We start from the raw sequence: 21,728 nt of genomic DNA, 5'->3' as shown, positions 1-21,728 counted from the left end.
CAAATCCACATAGCGGACATGGATGGGATGGATGAAGGTAAACTGGGTGATAACAGCCGAGAAACATATTTGAAAAGGAGGTGAGCTGCAGATACAGACATATAATGCCAAGCTAAAGGCAGGCTAGAGGAGAAGCTGGAAAACTGAAGGAGTGTTCCCATTTGTTTCTGGGAAACTGTATGTGACTGGGGAAAGCAAAGGTATGACTTAAGACTATGAAATTTTAACAGCTAGCCTGTTTGAGCAGCAGTAAGTCAGGGAGAAGACCAACTGCTGGGAGGTCAGAAGTCCTCATTACCTTGACAGGAGTGTTTTAAAGCAGGAAGACTAGAAACACTATTGAAGAATGAGCGAAGAGGAAAAATGTAGATGTGTTTGGTGACCTTTTTGTGTTCTTACAGTTGTGGAAACTAATTCCATGGAACATGCAAGGATACATACTTTGACACATGCACACAGAGAGAGAACATATTTACACTCTTACACGCCACTTCAACCGTTCTGGTTTACATTGTGTTGCTGCAGAGAGGAAGTTATGAGCAGATTGTGTGTTCCTGGAAGTTCCTTGTTATTCTGGGAAGATTAAATAAGTTGTTCTTTGTTCATAGACTTTTGCTGTGAAAAACATACACAAACTGTGTGACAGCAAAAACCTCCAGTCTGACTGAGTAAGAAATAAAAATGGACAAAAGACACAGGCAGTCAAGTAAAAAAAAAAGAAAACAAAATCTTTATTATTTTCCTAGTAGAACAGGCTGATGTGGAAGGAAATGTCGGGGAAATATTGGAGAGGTAAAAACAGCCGAGGAATAGGGCGGAGTCAATTAGACCAGAGGCTGGGGCTAAAACCTAGATTCATGGATTTATGCCAATGCTCCCATTGGATCCCAGGCAGGAAGTACGATAGGATCCTGTTGCATCACTTCCAGGACATCAGGCGGGAGGAACCTCTTGTCTACTACCACCTCGTACACATACTCCGAGAACCAATCATCTGTCATGATCAGGTAACCTGCAGAGACGGGTAGAAACATAATCAGTGTGACACAGACAAATAATGTGATGGCAGCGGCCTGCAGATTACAGATTAAACTAATCTCAGTCAAATTCATGTCAAGCATCTGCCACATTTGGTTCCTAAATAAGGTAAAAATGACAACATGCACAGGTCTAGATCGGATTACATAAGATGCTTTATTTATTTTGCTGTATTTTTTTTAAGTAATTTTGCTGAAAACAAAAATAAATAATGCAGAGAACAGAAAAAAAGTCTTGACACATGTCACCCCACTTATTTGTTATCTTTTAAAGTTTTCATGAACAATAGTTTTCCAGGCGTTTGGAATCTCTTTCAAAGTTTTCCCTTAAGTTAAGTACTCAGTTACTTAACCTGTTAAAATGCACCTGATTCCAAGGATGAAGGAAGGATGAAGGAAGGATGAAGGGTCAGTTTAACAGACAAAAAGTCATATTTAGGAAGAACGGAGGGGATTTTCATATACATTTGTCAGAGCACGGCTCAGTAAGAAAGGATGTGGGAACCTGTGCAACTCGATCTCCCCTTTCTGACGCCACCCTTTTCCACAAGTTATCCAACATTTTAAGTCCTTACTTAAATAACAGGATTTAAGGTGAAAGGCCCAAATCGATTTTTCATTTGTAATGACGTTGATTAAACACATTACAGCTTCTCTTGCATTATCAGGAGTAAAGAGGAAGCAGAACATATCCCATCAATGCACGTATATTGTACTAGCTGCTCTCTATCACCAAACTGTTGTTTCAGGCTGGAAGACTTCGGCTTGCAGGCTATTCTTCTGTTATCAGTGCTTCACACCCACCGCCGTGAATCTAAACAATGTCTGACTGACTTTTTCTGTCTCTCTGTAATCATATCAGGTTTTTATGGCCTAATCTGATCATAAAAGTGGACAGTAAAATTACACTGCCTTTAACAGAACGGGTTAAATCAACCTCTAAACCCACTCAAACACAAAGCTGGACTAAAACTGGAAATCAGACCTTAAACTGAAATCAAGTTACCCCAAAACACATCCAGCTCTTCATTCCTCCCGTCTCACGTGCTCCGAGTTGAGCAAACACTCAGTCTAAACTGACTTATCAAGGATGTCAGGATAACCGCAACAACACGTCACAGTTCAAAACAATATATCAGGATGGCATGCGTGTTGTGTATCCATGTTCTTCCAAGTATGTAAATCTTGGAGGGCATGGTGCCTGCTACTCACCGTGGTATTCCTGTGTGTTGATATGAGCTTCCTGGAACACACGTGTTGGGTTTTTCTTTCTTAGCTAGTCTAACTGTCCTGTCTCAGAACAGATGATTTAAATTAGGCTGAAACACTGTGACGCAGCCATTTGCATTTCAACTTTATTCATGACAAAAGACTTTTCTAATATGGAAAATAAGGGAAGCAAGAATATTTTAAGCATGAACCAAAGCCAGCACAGCATCTGTCCATCACTAAGAGAACCCCCCACACTGAAACATGGAAACAAAATAAGAGTTATAGAAAATTTCAGCACAATTAAACTGCATTAAAACCAAAACAAAAGCATTGAGGCTAATGGGACCCAGGATTTTGATCTAATGAAATAAAGAACATGAAATTAGCTTACAGGTCAAACCTGGATGGTTTATTATCATCATTCAGATGAATTACCTATAAAAATATCTTGTTACAATGCCACCCAGCTTAACGCTGTAACAGACATACAGATTCCCTCTAAAGGGGTGAATATGACCCAGCTTTAAGCTTCGGATCCCAGACTAATGGAGCTGGACTGGATGCCACTCAGTGCTGCCAAACACCACAGGACAGGCCCAGAGGGTCAGCGCCCTTGCCCCCATGGGGCAGAACTGGGGCGGGGGGGACATACACAATATTAAGCAGGTGGTTCGGTCTCAGTGTTGAGGCTGATCTGTTAGGCCTGAACGGGCCACAGACCTTGGCTGGGTCTGTGATGAGAGCACAAAATGAGTCTGTGAAATAATATTGATGCTTCACAGCTACCTTCAAAGGAAAAAAGGGTCCTTTAAATGATGTGAAGTGATGCACATCTGGGTGGAAATAATGGCACTGGATTAGAAGCATATTTAAAAGCTAATGAAGCTTCTCTTTCAGCATCCACCCACATCAACATCACTTTCCTTGTTTACTTAATAAAGTCACATAGGAAGGAAATGAAGTTGTCCTCTATAGGGATTTAGCCAAATATACTTCCAAGCTAGAATATAAATCTCTTCTTGTGCTGCCCAGCATTTGTCTAAAACGGTGTAAAAATATGAGTTGTGGAGTGAGCGGAGCCATAATAGCAGCTGTGTGAGAATTTAAAGATGGAGGAAACAGAAAGTTAAACCTCTCATGAGAGACTCGTTCAGGGTTAGGAGGAAAATCAAGAGGCCTAACGGGAGGCATTAGGTCTTTACAAACCTTTTAAACACACTCCACTTTCTCTCTGCTCTCTTTATCTGTCATTAATCAGCTATTTTTTCTTTAAAAAAAAACTACACACTTTTTACTTCTGCTTCATTACAAAGACATTTCTGTTTCTCTCTGCTCTCCTATTACCCCCCCACCTCCTCAGCTTTTACCGAACAAACAAAAGACCCCTGATTCCCAGGTTAACTTGACTTCTAAAACTTTTGTTCTGAAAAACTTTATTAATTTGGCTGCTAACGGGTGGAGGGCCCCCTGGCTGTCCCCCCATCTGCTGCTGTTTATGGAATAAGATATGCATGAAATACATTTCATTTGACTGAGGGGTTTTCACATGTTTTCCCAACAGTCACTACGGTTTGTGGGCTCAAGCAAATATTGTGAGTCTGTGTGCCTCTCCGAGTGTGTATTCTGCACAACATGTGTGTGATACCGATACACAACTGACCTCAAATACCCTCCCATTATTTGCAGGGAAATGTAGAGATCAGAGATGGAGATGAAAGCTGGAGAGGGTCAGAGGAAGATGATGAAAACCCATCTAATGACACTTTACTTCCCCCCCCCGATGCATCACAGTGGTTTAGTGGTAACTTAAAGACTGACTCGTGTTGTTTGAATTTGAGGTTAACAAAATAAAAGTGATGAACAAAAAATAAACTATGAGGTTCAGAAGTTTTCATTGTCATCCAGCACTGAAAAACTGTTCAAAACTGCACAAATTTCTCAATAGCTTTTGAGAAACTGGCCTTGAACTCCACTTTATCATGAAAACCCTTCCACAGCTGCAGCTCGCAGTGTTAAATGGCTCCAATCTGAACTCCCTGTACATTTCTACTGTTTCAAGCCACATTGTAATATTCTCCTCTTTTGTAAAGCCACTTGTGAATGAAATGTACTGTGCAATCGACGTGCCTCAACAAGTCAGAATTATGCATAAGGATAAGTCTTAGATCACCACTGAATCATGTAATTATCACTACAAACAAGTCTTTTTAATGGAGCTCTTGCAATTGGCCGTTTAACTTTTGTGAACTTGCAGCCATAAATTTGCAGCAAAGGCAACAAAAGTCTTGACATTAATGACGCTCGGGTCCAAATAGAGGTTACAACACAAAGGAGCATTTGCTCACACAGTTAGAAGACAAAAGTCAAAAGTAGTAATCCATCTTTTCAATACAGCATGCGATCTCTGTCTATGTCTTTCTGGTCTTTAAGGATTAGCTCATTTAATAACTATGTTATGCAACCACACCCGGAGGCAGAATTAAAAGAAGACATAACAAAAAAAAAGGAACACTATAAGATCAGCTGTGCCAATGTGTCTGTGTTTTTATGAAACAGGACACAGCCAATTAGAAATTCATAAAGCAGCAGCAGCAGAGGGAAAACTTAGAAAACAAAAGGGAATATTATTCTCAAAAAAAAAAAAGGAAAAATCAAAACAAATATAAAAAACATGAAAAAATAGAGGACTGACTAAGCAAAAACTAAAATAAAATATTCAGATAACTTAAAAAAAATCTTTTAAATTTAAGCAGATTTCCAAAAATAGTTAGAAAAATATTTACCCCTTCTACCGTTTCTTTTTATTTAAATATATATATATATATATATATATATATATATATATAGAGAGAGAGAGAGAGAGAGAGAGAGAAACAGAAAAAAATTACACAAAACAGAGATTCAGATAAGTTTTAAATTTAAGTAGCATACTTCCTAAAAGAAGTGTTAAAATATATCCCTTCCACCTCGCACACACACACACACACACACACACAAAAAACATTAACATGTTTGCATTATTCTACTGAATTCACTTTATTTTTTTAATATTTTTAATTACTATTAAGCCCCTTTTCCAGTAGTGAAACTCTTCCCTACCTTGCTCGACTTTACAAGGTTTCTGGACTTTCCCAGTCGGAGTTTTCTGGGCAGAGTAAGTACTTTGGTGGTGTCTACTCCATTGAGGTTCCAAGCGAGGAGCGTCGGACTGAAAACGTGACGACACTGCAGGTCACTGATTGGTGAGGGAGTGGCTTCACCGGACGAGTCATCAGAGCGCCTCTAGGACCACCCTGTCATTTTTAAAACCCCAGCAACGGTGACCTCAATATATCGTTTTCTAATCACCACTAAACACTAGAAGAAGAAGATGGTGCGAGTTTATTGTGTCCGTAGTGTTTGACTGGGAAATGGCTGCACAGAAACCATCACCGTGGCCCCACGAAAGGTGCAGATGTTTCTCTGCTCGGTGGCTGATGCTCACTCGGAGGAAGCTGCATGGAGCACCCGAAATGAGAAGGTTTACAGGAGGTCTCCGAGGGTCCCCACGTAAAACCGAGCCGATTGGGTAGAGTAGAGCAGAGTAGGCACTAGTAGAAAAGGGGCTTTGTTATTTTAAGAATCCCAGTTTTGTCTTAATTGTTGCTTGTTTTTACTTCTGAACTGTGTTTGTTATGTTTATTTTTATTGTACAGCCCTTTGGTCAGCCCATAAATGAAGATGGTACATGTCGCTGATGCATAAAGGCCTCATCTCAATCCCTTGCTGTTTCTTCTGAGTAGGCTCAAGGTTTCTTCAAATCCCTTTTACATTTGGTGTGACAACATGTCAAGTCTGTGTTGAAATAAAAAGAAATCTATTTTTCCAGTTTAACTGCAAAGTATATCATTTAAGTAAGTCATCCACAAGACACAAAACTGTGGTGTCATGAACCACTTTGGGTTTTACAAAGTGGAAAATTTCATTTACAAAAAGACTTCTTTTACCAAAGATTGGATCAAATTTGCCTTGAAAGATACCTCAGTGTCTAATCCTGTTCCTTATTATATAAATACAAACAGGAGGATTAGGACTCATCATCAGAGCCGAGGACTTTGTTGGAAAATATGTAAATGATTTCAAGACCACATCCAGGGGAAAGCACGAGTTTTAGAGGTCATCAGTCGACAGTCAGCATCAAAAACTCTATATGTGCTCTGTAGGAACAGTTTTGTTTTACCTTTGTTTCCACGGTCATCACCCCAGGAGTTTTCCACTCTCCATTTTTCATAGCCTTCTTTCCCATCCTGAGAGACAGCGGGAGACAGAATCAGAGGCGAGAGGACAGAACGTGCCCTGACAGCTGGGGTTACTTACAAGAATTATGAAAAACTGCAGCAGATTAGAGCAGTGTAAACACACAGCAAAACCCTGGGAAACTGACTGTGTGTACCCTTGGTGGTCAGTTAGAGCTGTACGAGTGTGTCACATTCCTGTAGAGCAGGTTTGTGTGAACGCACCTTGTCTGTCACAGCAGTGAGGATCATAGCATGGGTCATGAGGGAGTCGCCGTATATAAGTCTCTCTGCCTTGGAGAGGTTCTTCACTGAAACTCCAAACACAAGCTCATGGTTGAACCTGCGCAGACACACACACACACACATAACCAGAAGCAGGTTAGCGAAGCTTAAACTGCCTCTGATTTCAATTATGTACTAATGCCAAAAGAAAGGGCGATCTTTTGATAATTCCATGCACGACTGCATTATATTCCCACAACCCTAAAATCTATTTTTGTCACGGGAGGGGAGGAAATCTGGAGGCCATAAAAGGCCAAAAGTGCTGCCTTAATAAGTTTGGGATTTTACATGAGCTGCAAGACCGCTCATCATCACCTTTCATCTCCATCTTGAGCACAACTGTGGAGATTAAGCTACATTAAGCCTCAGCCTCATTCTAATTATGATCCACTGGCAAAAAACAGGTCTGTCTGAAAGATGAGCTCCGGCACCACGCTGGTTTGGTTCAGAGGGCAACCGTAAGGCTGGCGCCAGTAACTCAAACACAGATGCTGCTGCACCTTGAAGGACTGAGACGATCCATGATGTTTTTGTGGAGACTAGCTGGGTTTTCGTTGATGTTTTTAAGGGTTGAAGATACTCACACATTCATGTCATTAATACCCAGCTTGCCGTGGAAATGCTTCCCGACGTCACATCCAAACCACACAGCCTAAAAGAAAGGGAGAGAGGAAAATAGTAGTTGGGATTTTTTAAACTTTAAAAACATGAAAATCCATCATGGCCATTTGTTCCCACCCACCTCTCCCTCCTTAATGGACTCAGCTGCTGCCTTCTTAAGCAGCTGGATGGGCTGGTTGTTGTACAGAGTGTTGCGACCTTCAACCATGTTACCCAGGAACTCTACACTGTACAACTTCCCGTAGGGGTTTTGTGGTCGAGGGTCATTTACAAGGCAGACCTGAGGAAAAGGAATAATCCAGAAGCTTAGAGACTGAGCAGCCTCTTATTAGAACATCTATAACTGAGGTGTATGCAAATGGTTGTGTTACATACTTTGTCCTGAATGTTGTATAGGGGTTTCACATGTTCTCTGTAGAACTCCTGGGGGGTGAGAGGTCCCATGCGATGGAAGTTCTTATCCTTATCCCTGTACTCCCAACAGATGCTCTCAGGAGGGCTGCCTAGACAAACACTGGCCACTCGGAACACCTGTACAGGTTACAGACACCCTGAAGATCAACTCCAACACCAGACTTTACTCAAATGCGACACATATAGCTGTGATATTTATGTTTTTGTTGACATTTTTCCCATTTAGCTCCTCCACATCTGTCCTTACATTCACCCATCATTACCAGCACCTCTACGTGTTCTCTATTCTTTCCTCCCATCCCTCTTTTCACCACACACACACACACACACACACACACACACACACACACACAGTTTTCCCCACCACGTGCCTCTTCCTGCAGTGCAGAAGTTCAGACTGAGTTCCTGTGGGCTAAATCAGGTTGTCAGACTGGGCCGTCTGTCAATCTGGCCCTTCTAACCTTCGATATAGTTATCTGTGGAATTTCCCCCTTTTGCTTTTCACTGCTCCCATCCTCCGTTCTCCTGTCCCAGGACTCAGCACATGCTTCTATCAAAATGCAATTAAGAAGGGACTGAGATTAAGATGTAGTGCGGACTGTTGGTGATGGCAGATTAAAAGAAGAGCAAATAGACAGCGATGTCTCAGATTGACAAAAAGCAGATGTACAGGGGATCTCTAACTGAGTGTGTGTGTGGTAAATACATCACTCACTTCTAATGCTTCGAATATAAACATGAGAAAGGCTGGACTTCCATTTCACGCAGAATTTTTCAACCGACCTGCTCTGGTTAGATTTACAAAGTGAATAAAACACCATCGGGGGATCGTTGTTATTGAGACCTAAAGAAATCCAGTTTTTATTCAATTTCTCATCAAGTAGAAAAATTCCACTGAGGGAACGATTCTCAACCCTGTAAAGATTTCACAAATGCACTAAAGAGACAGAAAGAAAAAAATGCATGAATTCAGCCATGGCTTACTTAAACAAACAGCTCCCTTCTTCATTACAGCAATGCGTGAAGTCACAAAAAGAACAGACACAAACAAAAATACACATGTGCTGAGTCAACACGGACTTCTGAACTACTTTGTTCTCAGTTCAACAACTTTATTTAGACTGCCGTACGGGCAGGACAGCACGCCGAGGTATCCATCCCCTTCTCTCTCCCATGATGCTCCCTCTTTTCTCTAGTCTTCCACTAATGTTTGGCTCTTCCTGGTAACTTTTTTTTCAGATCCCCTAATATGTACTGCAAGCGTTACCCTTTATATCAGCTTAGCCTTGTGTCCATTCGTCACTCCTGATAAGGTAAAATAAGAGGGTGTGAGCTAATGGCTGGGCTGACAGAAAGACCTTAGTCAAGGAATAAAGCAGCGGCAGTGACATCCGAGAAGATCAATATTGGAACAGTGACAGATAAACATGAGTGACAGAGACCAAAAAACAAAAAGGAGATAAAGAGGTGATGAAACACTACACTTGACATGTGGACTTTTTTCCCTCAGTGGCTGAATTTGCAGACATCTCAATGTAAATTATTCAACAGTCACTCAATCAAATATTTTAGTTCAATTTAAAATGCAATGGTTGTTACGAGAGTGCAATGATTTGTAAACCTCGACATAAATTAGACATTTTACTCACAAAAATATCAGCTCTGCTTACATTTAATGGCATTAAAAAGCCAGAAAAGTTGAGACAGGAGCAATAAAAGGATGGAACTCTTACATGGTGCTAAAAAGAACCAACTGCAGAAAAATGTTGCAGCGGATTAGATTAACCAGCAACAAATCAGTAACGTGACTGGGTATAAAAAGAGGACCTGAAAGATGCATAGTTTTCAAAGTAAAAATGGGCTGATTTTCAGCAATCTAATCAGAAGACATCTCTGAATTTAAAACAGAGAGGATGCCACTACAGGTATCACTGCATGGGCTCAGGCACATTTCCAAAAAGTGTCTGAGCACTTTGATGATCCACAAAACCAGCTCAAAAGCTCTATCAAGCAAAGAAACTATAGGTGAGCATAGAACATTTTCTCTGGGCTTAAGTTTATTTAAAATGTATTGAAGAACAATAGAAAACTGAAATCTTTCCAGGGAAATCATGAATGCTGCATCCCCCTGGACTAAAGACGTGGGAGCCCATCAGGCTTGTTATCAGCACAGTTTGAAAGCCTGCATGTCTGATGGTGGGGGAGTTCATAAGTCTATAAAACTGGCAATGTACATTTAAAAAGACATGATCAATACCCGCAATCAAATTTAAGATGAACGAATACGTAAATTGCGAATCATAAATTGTTTACATTTTACACAGCATCAAAACTTTTTGTGGAAACTGATTTGTAGCTGGAGGAAAGTTGCGCGTGCATCTATAAACAACGAAGTGCCTGCCTGGTTCTAAAGTTTACTGTGACCAGTGTTTGATAGCATCAACATTTTAGTGTTGACTGGCTGGCATCCCTCTTCAAAATGATTTATTTTACATGACTAAAGCAAACACATCACTTCAAGTTAGGAGTGAGAGTGAGACACACACAGACACACTCTCTGGCAACATGACATTATATGGATTTCAAAAAGAAAAGTTTAATCTTTCTCAAGGCTTCTTTGATAAAGTCATTGACAGTTCAACCTTTCATTGTCAGTGTGTGTTACAAAAATAAATACAGGGGGAAATTATGCTTGTAATATCCTGATAACAGCGCTGCAAAAAAGCTGTACTGGAATTTGTCAAAATCTAAGTTTAGACCAACCTCTAAACCTCGCTGAACTCCCAGAATAAGACAAACTCAACTCTTGAACCTTCACAGAAAAGGAAAAGTGATTAGATGCTAATTTCAAAACACTATAATTAAATTTAGTGGCCAACACACACAAGACATAAAAAAATTCCGGGGTTGGAAGTGCTTCCCACCCAGCTGGATGCCAAACTGAAGTTAAAAATGTCCGTCATTTCTACTCTAAAGCCAATTTATAACCGTTGTCTAGAAGCTGGACTTGTGAGCATAAGCAAATGACACCATGCAAATAGTTTAGATAAAAACGAGTGAGGTTTTGATTGAACTTCCATGTTTTGTAAACATTCGACACATGTGGTCATTGTTAGATCCCAACAAATGTGGAGTGAAATGCAAGAAATGTGATTGGACGGCTTTAAACTGGCTATTCCTGAATCCCCAAATATTGACACATGCAGGAACCCACCCACATCGAGCCACAAATCAAGCAGGCCAACGGCCCGCAGCACCGAACCCCTGAGCTCCAGCGAGAAGGTTCCTCTGTGAGGTGATGGCTGCCTCATAAATTAGACCCGTCTTAAGAATCAGCCTCTGTGTGTTCAGAGCCAAAACCAGAGCTGCACATGGTGTTTCTGATTCCATGACGCAATGGAGCATGCAAAGGCCAGAGCCGTGGCGTGAGGGATACCATCTGTGTATTTCTCGTGTGTGTCAAATGCTGCATACATGTACAGATTCTAGTGACAGTCAACAGTCTGTACAAGTGATTGAAAGGGAGCAATTTAACACATCCACAACAAAGCATAAAAAAAACATGGACGGGCTATAAAACATGAGATAAAAAAGCTGCAGTGGTTTGCTGACTCTCTGTACAGGTGCCGGTAAAAGCCGGCAGAGATTATTTCACCAAGCTTCTTAGATAAATGTTTTGGGTTTTGTTTGAGCGAGCATGTCTGTCCATTAACAAAAAGAATCGCTTCTTGACACGCAAATCGATTCGTTTCAATCAAGTGCACAGCGGGTACAGTAAGTGGAAGCAGAGACGCTGACCCTGGCTGCCTGTCATGGAAGTGCGCATGGGGCTGGCGTGATGAACACCAGGGCACAATCAGAGCCGCCACACCGGGAGGTTGGACAGCATCACTTTCACACACGCTAAATAGGACTGACACGGCTCTTTGATCCTCAGTAACACACTTACGGACATGAAGAGGAAACACTAGCTTCAGGAATCTCAAGCAAAGACAACGGATGGGAGGCGGATATACACGGTTTTGGACCATTTTATTGATGTAAAAAAAAATCTACTTATTAACAATTTGTTCATGAAAGTTTAAAAAAAAAGGAGGGGGGACAAGCTTTTACTGAGAAGTTATCTGTTTCTGCATGATGGCCATTAGATGTTGGCAGATTTTAACATCTAACGAGATGTCCGTCAAATGAAGTGTGTCATGTCAGGTGTAATTTACAGACTCAACATGAAAAACTGTTGATGAAAATCAAAACAAACCTCAGAAACAAGACAGTTTGTTGTGATGGTCAAGCAATTTCCTGATAATTCAGAACATTTCATCTTATTAAAACTGACTATAAAGATTTACATTAAGATTTAAAAATAGATTTTATTACATCATTTCAAAATTCTGCTTTTGTCTTGTAGTTATGCATGTGTGTAAGATGGATAAATATTTTATTTCTGATTTCTTTATTGTTTTGATCGGGGATTCATGGGTGATTTGGATTTATTTCTTAGGTTGGCAGGGAGGGAAGGTAATTCCAGTGCATAAAGGAGAAAGGAGAAAAATACAGAGTAGGACAAAAAAACAACTGAAATGCCTAAAGACTTCAATCTTCCAAAGAAATACCCAATACATTGGTCAAATTTAAATGTTAGTCCTCATCTGTATACATTTGAAATTTTACAATTTTAAAATGTACAAGCTAACAAATAAGCTGAAAATATATTTATTTAATTAATAACTTAAATAACAGATTTTTAAGAAAGCAAATAAATCCATTAATGTTTTAACTTTCCCTGTTGAAGGAAAAATATACAGCAAACCAAACTATTTGTCTTTGTAGCGCCGTTCTTCTGACACGAGAAAATCCTCCATCTCTGTCGGCCGTGACAGAGTTGTGTTTCACAAAACAAACTAATTCCAGGTGGACAAACACAGCAACAATCCTCCGCCCTCTACACTGTCGTACGGTGCGGCGCAAGCATTCTTCACTGCTGCACAGCGTGTGTGTGTGTGTGTGTTGTGATGACTGGACACCCCTGAAGGTTCAGTGAGATACAAGCAACTGTTTAAACAAGCAGCCAGTCAGCAACACAATACAAGCTAACAGCTGACAACAAAAGCTGCTTAACCAGACCCCTGTACTGTGTGCAACTGTGTCAATGGGAGATTGATTGACTGGCCCCACACACACACACACACAGGAAGCACGAATTAAGCTTCACACCTACACTACACAACCCAGCCTGCCCACAAAAACAAAAACTAACAAGCACATGACTACTTCACTCAACGCCTACATGCACCTGACACGTGTCCCACTTGTTGAGCATGTAGTAGTTTACAAACACACTGCGTGACTTTGCCATGCAGCACCAGACGACAGACTGTTCCATAAACAAGATCACAATCGTCATCAAGATTTATTTTTGTTGGTTTGAAGCAGCCAGTGGTCTACAGGTGACGTATGCACATTAAAACACACACGTCTGCAAGCGTAAGCATTTATGTACACGTACAAATAGGAAGTCTGGAGCACACTAGGCTGTCAGTGTGTGGCAATCATCAGCAATTAAAAATCTAATGTGCTTGCTTTCTTTGTCAGAAAGATAAAAAAGAAAATATTTGCATTTATCTTGTTTACATCACTTAAAAGCAGAAAATCGTGTCCTCGATTAGTCAAGTCTTATAAACACAAGTGCTACTGTTAAAAGAATTTAATACACAGAAAACCAACTTTTTTTTCCCTGCACACCACAGCATAGGCCACCTTATCAATCACACATACTACTATGCAAGTAAAAATGCAAGCTGCTGCCACTGAGTCGCTGATGTAATCGTCTAGAGAATTACAGCGTTGTTATAATAAATCATTATGCCAAATGGGGCTGGCATGCAATGACAAGTCAAATTACTTGAGGGAAAAACTGCTTGAAATGTAACTCATCTTATTTACTTATATCATTTTCTTGTAAAAGTACCAAGTTTCCCTACATTGTAATTTGATGCATCTATTAAAACTTTTAAGCTTTAACTATACCAGGATTAACTCAAACACTGAATGCACGCAGGCTCGTTTTCGACAGTGCATGTCTCAGTTATGTATTATTTGACAGCTCCCTCTTCTGGTTAAAATGCAACTACATCATTTCATCATTTTAGCAGCAAGTCTAAAATCTAAGCTTTAAATCCAGCTCAGTTTAAACAAAAGCAGCAGCAAACACGAGTCTAACAAGAGAGAAGGAGTAATTCTAGATAATTTTTTCCAATCCCTTTAACAAATACAGTTTATCTAAAATGATCAGAGCTGTGGAGTCCTTGGATTTAGTGCAGATGTGGTGAAGAACTTTGAATAGATAGTACAAAATTATGTAGTAGCATTCCATTCAGTCATCTCTTAAACACTAGAACAAACAGTATCAGTTTCTATATAGGCCAACTCGTGTTCCCATGCATCACAACTCCTCTTATAATTTAGATTTTGTTTAATTCTGCCCTCATGAACCATATTTTACTGATTTAAATTGAGGTCAAGCTGGTAAGAAAAGAGAACAGAAGTGTCTGAAGGAGCTGAGAACAAAGTAACACAGTAATGCATCTCCTTCACATCCTTGCATGGAGAAGTTAAGATGCAACCAGTGGACTGTAAAATAAAAAGTAGTCCATATCGTGAGGAGTGAATGGACAAGTGGACAATAAAGCATTTTAAAACAAATAAAGCACCACTGGTTGGAAATAAGGGGAAAGTAACACCTTCTCCAGGTGAACTGCACTTTAGTTAAACACATATGTACAGCTGCCTCCATTTCCCCCCAATGATTCTGTGACTTCCTTCCACTAGTACACTTGTCACGTAGGATATGTAAAATGAGGCAACTAAAGAGACACATCGTTCCTCTTCCATAAAGTGCTTTTGTTTCCGATGCTAGACTAAATCTGTCATTTCCAACAGACTAAAACTCTGTTTGACATACAGTGAGACACAGCATAAGCCAATCATTTCCAGTTATTGCAGTTGAAAAAATGTGGAGAAAAGCACAAAACTGTCAGATGAAGAAGTGATTCCCTAAACTGAGACAGCTGTCTGCTGTCTATTCAAACAAGTTCCTCAAAAAGTTTGCATTGATGACCAAAACATGCCAAAAAAGAAAGAATGTCTTTCTGTCTCACCTCCTCTATCATGGTATCAATAGCATCAGACAGTTCGGCTTTAGTAGCATCACTGGCCACCATGTTCCTCAGTCTTAGACAGTATTCTCTCAGCTGAAAGAAACCATGAAACAAAACAGTAAGCACCATCCCATTCTGGCTTAACATGAGCTTGACTGAGAGAAAATTGTTGAGGAACAAATATACCTTGTGATTGAGGATGTCATTCATTCTGCGCGAGGCCTCTGAGCTGTGTGACTCTGGGAAACATTTCTTGGGAATCACACCATACTTTTCTAGAGACCAAACGGTGTAATATTATTATTATTATTATTATTGTTATATTTCTTTTCAAAACAGGTCAGATGAGTAAAACAAAATCAACAACAGTTCATTATCCTGGGCCCAAAATGAAGCCAAACAACATTTTCAATACAAAGGTTATTCAATCACTAAACATTAACTTTGTATTGCCGTGATTTTGGTTTAAGATAAGAGCTAACCAATGAGATTAACCAGCATGTCCCATTGTCCTCCGTCATTGGTTGGATTGGAGAGGAGGAACTGGACCAGACGACCATCCACCGGCTCCTTCCTCTGTGCCGTCTCCACACAGGCGTGGAGGAAGTAGTAGCAACGCTCAATCTGTAGGAACATGAATAAGAACAATTAAAAAAGAAACTCTATCCACACAGTTTACTGATACTTCATGTTTTTTCCTTGTTTAACACATCAGTAACACTAGAACAGAAAATCTTATCAAAGGATGTGGTGGCCCACAATTACTGATAAGCATGACCACATGAGTCAGGCCTGCAGCAAGACTGCGTATGTGGTCCAAGCCTCCAGTTACAATGAATCCACTGCACCTAGTCATCTGCAGGCTGGTGATCCTGCCACTTTTACAGCCTCCATTTGAGGAACTTGGTAGGGAAATGCAGTATTTCCTCCAAGTATGCAGTTTTAGGAGGGCAACACCAACACTTAAAAGGATCAGCAGCAAGATTATATTTCCTGCATCATATCTAGTGTTTTTGGATTAATCAGTCCAGGTTTCATAAATGTAACTTACATATAAATTTATTAAAAAAGGGTAAAAATAATGTGCACAGCTGAATCATGTACTAACAAACACAAACAAACAACAACAACAAAAAAAAAACTTGATGTAAGAGGTAGTCTACTCATTACAGCAGGAATGTGATATAAAAAATTATTTAAACCTCATTTGACAACTACACTCAAGCTGTGAAGCCCTGTGGGCTTTTAAACCTCATAGACTTTTTTTTTTTTTTTAAATGACTGAAATATAGCAAAGAAGACAAAAAAAACTCCTAATGAGGTGAATAAACATTGTCTTACTCAATGGAGTCACTCTTAATACGCTTTAAGTTCAGATCTCATATAATGTACTGACATTAATAAAACCTATAAAAGAATATTGGATCAGTCTTAAGCCATGGTACGGCTCAGAAATTACTACAATGACGAGTGGATTCAGCTTTTTTGGCTGTGTGCATTCCCTTCCCTGACGTTATTAAAGTAACACAACAAAGTCACTGCCAGATAGTGCTGGAGCCCGTCAGTTGGCATGAGACTGAAAACCGATTTAAGCCTTTACCACTAAAGACTAAATGTAAGTGAGTATTAGATTACAGTCATTTTTTTAACAGGAATTAGAGGCCACAAAGACTTTGGATTTGCTCAGGAAAAGACTTGTGAAACTTGCTTTGATAGATTTACAACTTGATGAAAGACCTCCAACTTCTCACCTGTGATGTTACGCAATAACAAGATTACCAGGAAGAACAAGAAATCCTGCTTCCCTGTGGCTCAACATTCATGTTTCAACATTAAAAAAAAAACTACATGCTACCCACAAGTTGCACTCGTCACATAGAAAATGCATTTTCATGGTGGGACCCCCATCTGTTTAAACATGTGGGAGAAAGAAACAGCACCAGTGTGGGAAAGAAGAGCGAGGTGGCATTGTGACGCAAGTCCTGGAAGAGCTCTGACCACAACACACAAAAGAGGGTTTTAGGTGAACAATGCATGTATAGTACTAGGATATTGCATAGTAACACTGCACCTACGCTCATGTGCGTGAACACGCTGAAAAAACAATAGAAACATCCATTTAACAACATGCTACAAAACTCACACCTTAACTCTGAAAATAAAATAAGACCTACACTAATTAATATGAGTGTGACTTTTCTGTATCCATTACCTTGTCCCAGAAAAAGAGATAGGACTGACTAAACTCAAACTCTTCTATGTTGAACTTCTTCATGAAGGGAAGTCGCATCACGTTGAGGCACGAGAAGATCCAACATCTCCCTATTAAGAAAAAAAAAAAGACAAAAAGGTGTATACAATAATGAATATTAGTACAGACTTGAGAAGAAACTGCATGAGCAGCAGCAGTGCTTTACATATTAAACAGCAGCAGAAAACCGGACAGGCAAGAATTGCTTGTCTTGGATCCCTTTAGTGAACGATAGGGATGGATGGACCCATCTGAAAGCTGCTTCACATCTCTGCTGGGCATCAATAGCTGCCTGAGTAGGAGGATACTAGTCTGAAACATGGGCTGCAGTCAAAATGAATCCATGTATTGGGAATATTGATTGGTATTTGAGACAAGGCTCCCTTTTGTAGCACACACTTTATTATTTCTGCTGCACAACTTTGTTGTTGTGAAGCATTGACATCAAAAGTACAAAAACAGGAATTTCACAGAGAAAATGCAAACGGTAAGAAAGCACAGGAAGTGCAAATAGCCCTAAGAAGCTTGTATAGATATAAGAAAGTGCAACAACCACATTTTACACAACATGTTTTTGAGCCAAGACCCTGAATCAGAACATGTGAACTTCCAAGAACAAAATCCAACACTTGGCTTCATTTCATTCTTCAACATTGTAAGGATAAAAACTGCAGGTGCAAACATAAACTGGGACATTTACTGATGCATGCTGAACTAACTGATGCATCCAACACACTTTTCAGGAATTTACAGATGTAATATGGTGGTGGAAGATAAACAAATCACAACAATTTGAGAATTTAGAGCTCCCAGTTTTTCTGTGTTCATTTACCCAACAGATTACATATACAGTGAATATCTGTTTCCCGTGGAAGGTGTGTGTGTGTGACAACGAATGAAGCTGTACAGCATGATGTCCCACCTGAGTTTTTCTGGTTGGTGATGGGTTTGCCCTCTGTCGGGATGGAGTGCTGGAAGATGTGCACAGTGTCTTGGACAGTCTGCCGGTGCAGACAAACCTCCAGCGGGTCGATGCAGGTCGACACATTCTGGGCCAACAGGTAACGTGGCTCGGCCCTCAGCCGCTTAATAAAGGTGGCAACCTTCTCCTTACTCAAACCTTTCCAAAAAATAAAACATCAAATGAATAAAGGGTGTGAAAAGAAGAATAAAAACAGAACAAGTGCATAGAGGAAACATGTTTTTTTTCAATCCATTAGACAATATGACAAAAGGAGGCAGCTCAAAGAAGGAATTTCCTACATTTATTATTCCCAAGGCTCATGTGTGCACTTCAAGCTAACAAACTTCCCACTTAAGATCTGACATACGAGCACTTACCCACAATAATGCCTGGAAAATACCAGATCAATAATCTTAAAACAACACATACTTTATTGAATACTTCAGCTGCCTGATGCTTCCATTTGTCCATCATCTAAACCGAGATCATTGTGGAAAAGAGCCTATTAAGGATAATAAACAAAATAAAAACTAAAGCTCTAATAAGAAATGAAGAACATTATAACAAAAAGTTAGGAAGAAAACCAGAGCTTGAGAATGCTTTCTAGTAGAGCTATTAGAGGCCCAATTTCAGTTGAAGACAGATAAGTTTGTTGGTACAGCTCATGTGGCTCCATCTGCAAGGAGAACACACTGCAAAGCTTGTCTGGTCCTACTGGTTTGAGGGGAGGAGGACGGGGTGCACACACACTTTGACAGAATCAAACTGGCACCGGTGAGTGGTTTGTAATTGTGTCAAATAATAGTGCAGAGCAATTAAACATTGAGAGGGACATTGCCTAGTCATGCGTGTTGCCTAGAGTTCAACCAATCTCTCAGTTACGTTCTGTTATTTTCCATTGACAAAGCTGAAATGCATCGACCGGCAAATTAGAGCTGCGCCAAACTCTGTTAACTGTCATGCTTGCATTTTCAAACAGAAGTCAAAGCTAAGGTAGAGAACACTTTCAGAGCGGGCCTGCGTGAGGTCCCATGTCAACATAATACTGTTTCGCCTCTGCTGCAACAGCTGGATTGACACTAGTCAGCATTGACAAAGAAAAAAAAAAGAATGAAACTCCAGTTTTGTAACAAACAAACTTAAAAACAAACAAACAAAAAAACAGCCCAAATCATCAATCTGACAGCAGTTCACTCAAACATGACACACCAGGGCTGACTCAAGGGTTGAATAATTAAGTTGGTCAGTCTTTTATTAAGTAACTGCTGAGGGCAGGCAGCAGCATGGTGGTTTTCTATGGAGAGGGGCCAAGCACAGGCAGCTAGGGTATGGTGACTTGCACATTTACACAGTAGTTACACAACTGCTTTTATATTAGATAAGCACTTTATTACACTCATCACTGCTCCATGTGCAAAGCGCTGAACTACAGCTGGAATAAAGCCAAAAATGGACATCCACCGTTGTTAGGGAGGGGGTTAATGCTATAACTCCATTGTCAGGATCTTACTAATGAGTTTATATCAAATGTAGGTGTTTTTTCTACCCAAGTATCTTTTCTAGGTGACATTTGTTTAAAACCAGTTCCACATAAGTACACAGCCGAAACATCTGGTTTTGTCTGCCAGCAGGAAGGGAGTTATAAAAGCGGAGGGAGGAAGCAGTCTTCAGCTGAGATGGGTGGCGCACGGTTAACTTGAAACCACACTGTTTAGACCTATTTTAATCTACATATGAAACAAACATTAAAAGGTTTCTTCTTCGGGTAAAAACTGATCTTATCCCAATAAAAAGTCCACTCACAAGAATAAAGGCTACTTTAAAGAGTTTGACAAGTCCATTTTGGACTAGCTGGCTAGGTAGGGTAACATTTCTAGCACATGTAGCGGCAGTGTATAACAGGCGATTTTATGGCTGTTAGCTTCCTGTGTCTGCGGTCTGGATGTAGCTGTAGTGCTGATAATATGTTGGCATGAACTGTCAACTAAGCTCAGCAAACAACGGTGGAATCGTGCTAGCTGGGTGGCATGCTAACCAAATGAATGCTAACTTAGCTTGTTAGCTCCCTCAGCTGTCATCCTATAGCTGCTAAAAGACACGCCGAGCTCAGCCGGGTGGCGGCACAAACGACTGTGACTGAAACAAGAGAGACTGACACTCAACTTACCACTTTCCATGTTCCCGGGAGCTTGAGGAGCGTTAACTGTTGCTGTGATAAGTCGCCGGCTCTTTGTTTATGCCATTCACTGAGAGTCAGTCAGTGTGATCAGAAGGTGCGCTCGTTAATAGGCTCATTGTCGATTTTTGACGTGGCGGATGGGCGGAGTTTGTGAGCAATTATCAACTTACAGACGCTGTACATTGTGCTAGTCCTTAGTGAACGTAAAATGATTTGGGGAAATTCATTCATTCATTCTAAACGAGGTTAATTACACAATACATTAATAACCTTTTTGTTTACAAAAACCCAGCAGTTTGGAGCCTTTTCTAGGCATTTCAAAATGTAAACGAAAAGTATTGTAAGGCTTTAGGTTTCACTTCACGTGTCCAAAGAACACTGCCGCTTTCACTGCCTCTCTATTTAGGGAGGGTCGCGTAGTGGCATTAAACAAGCGCTTCTTCGGGCAACTTTGAGTGATGGAACCATAGATATCTACAATACCCCCCACAACCCATTTCGATTAACCGTGTTAGAAATACAGCTATTTGTGGTTTTAATTGCCCAGACTGTGGAAAAAATGGAAAGCAAGAGTAGAGTGGAAACTAATCCTCAACTCCTCAATCACTAATGGGTCGCATTTCATATCTCACAGATCCATTGATTTTCAAAGATTTTTCATATATATATATATATATATATCTATACATATATGTGTGTGTGTGTGTGTGTGTGTGTGTGTGTACGCTTCACCACTAGGGGGCATCACACCTGCAATCCTGCTCCTTTTTGGGAGGGGTCTGCCAGAATAGAGAGAGTAAAAGCAGAAGCTTTTAATCAAGTGATATTAGCAATGCTTTGCTCCAAGTGAAAGTGAAGCCAAGTCGTTGGCTAATGAAATGCAAAGCTTTGAAGTTATCATGTCTACGTTGATATGGTATGATATTTGGTTTGCTGTGAACACCATCAGTAAGTCAGTACAGTCAAAGGACAAGCAGCTTGACGTGGCTTTATCACAGCTAGTTGATTTAATTGACTTAATGCAAAAATACAGACACTGGATTTGTGTCTGCAAAAGCTATTGATTGCTTCTGATATAGACACTGAACCTGTAAAAAAAAAACAAAAAAAAAAAAAACAACATGGCGAGTGAATGATGAAAATGAATGTACTCCAGAGCTAGAGCAGGAGTTTATAACAGATCATTTTAATATGATAATGAGAAGAGGTGGCGCAGTGGTCAATATGGTGTAAAAAGAACTTGGAGCTTAATACCACCAAGATCAGTCCAATTCAGTCCACCTGGGTTTCCCAAATTGCTACTCGGCTTCTCTGTTGTGACTGCACTACTTAAT

The 21,728-nt window shown here is 40.2% G+C and overlaps 1 protein-coding gene across 1 annotated transcript; it reads right to left on the bottom strand.

Annotated features, from left to right (window-relative positions):
- Positions 1-710: 710 nt before the first annotated feature.
- On the bottom strand, positions 711-20,509 carry blmh (bleomycin hydrolase). The gene is made up of 12 exons (XM_041993945.1): positions 20,383-20,509; positions 18,174-18,371; positions 17,213-17,322; positions 15,483-15,624; positions 15,187-15,275; positions 15,001-15,093; positions 7,805-7,960; positions 7,551-7,709; positions 7,393-7,460; positions 6,749-6,866; positions 6,469-6,535; positions 711-1,012 (listed from the first exon to the last, which is right to left on the bottom strand). Exons 1-12 carry the CDS (start codon positions 20,390-20,392, stop codon positions 864-866), a joined length of 1,359 nt encoding a protein of 452 aa, XP_041849879.1. The 5' UTR covers positions 20,393-20,509; the 3' UTR covers positions 711-863.
- Between the last annotated feature and the right edge of the window lie 1,219 nt (positions 20,510-21,728).

This window comes from Melanotaenia boesemani, chromosome 9 (assembly GCF_017639745.1).
Source record: "Melanotaenia boesemani isolate fMelBoe1 chromosome 9, fMelBoe1.pri, whole genome shotgun sequence".
In the NCBI taxonomy this organism is placed as follows: Eukaryota; Metazoa; Chordata; class Actinopteri; order Atheriniformes; family Melanotaeniidae; genus Melanotaenia; species Melanotaenia boesemani.
The sequence above is the reverse complement of the archived record's forward strand: the minus strand, read 5'-3'. Positions and strand labels throughout refer to the sequence as shown.

Coding starts and splice junctions, on each gene's coding strand:
- blmh (XM_041993945.1), bottom strand. Junction 15,094..15,186: donor ATGACATCCTCAATCACAAG/GTATATTTGTTC, acceptor GGTTTCTTTCAG/CTGAGAGAATACTGTCTAAG. Junction 6,867..7,392: donor GGTATTAATGACATGAATGT/GTGAGTATCTTC, acceptor GTGTCTGCGCAG/GTTCAACCATGAGCTTGTGT.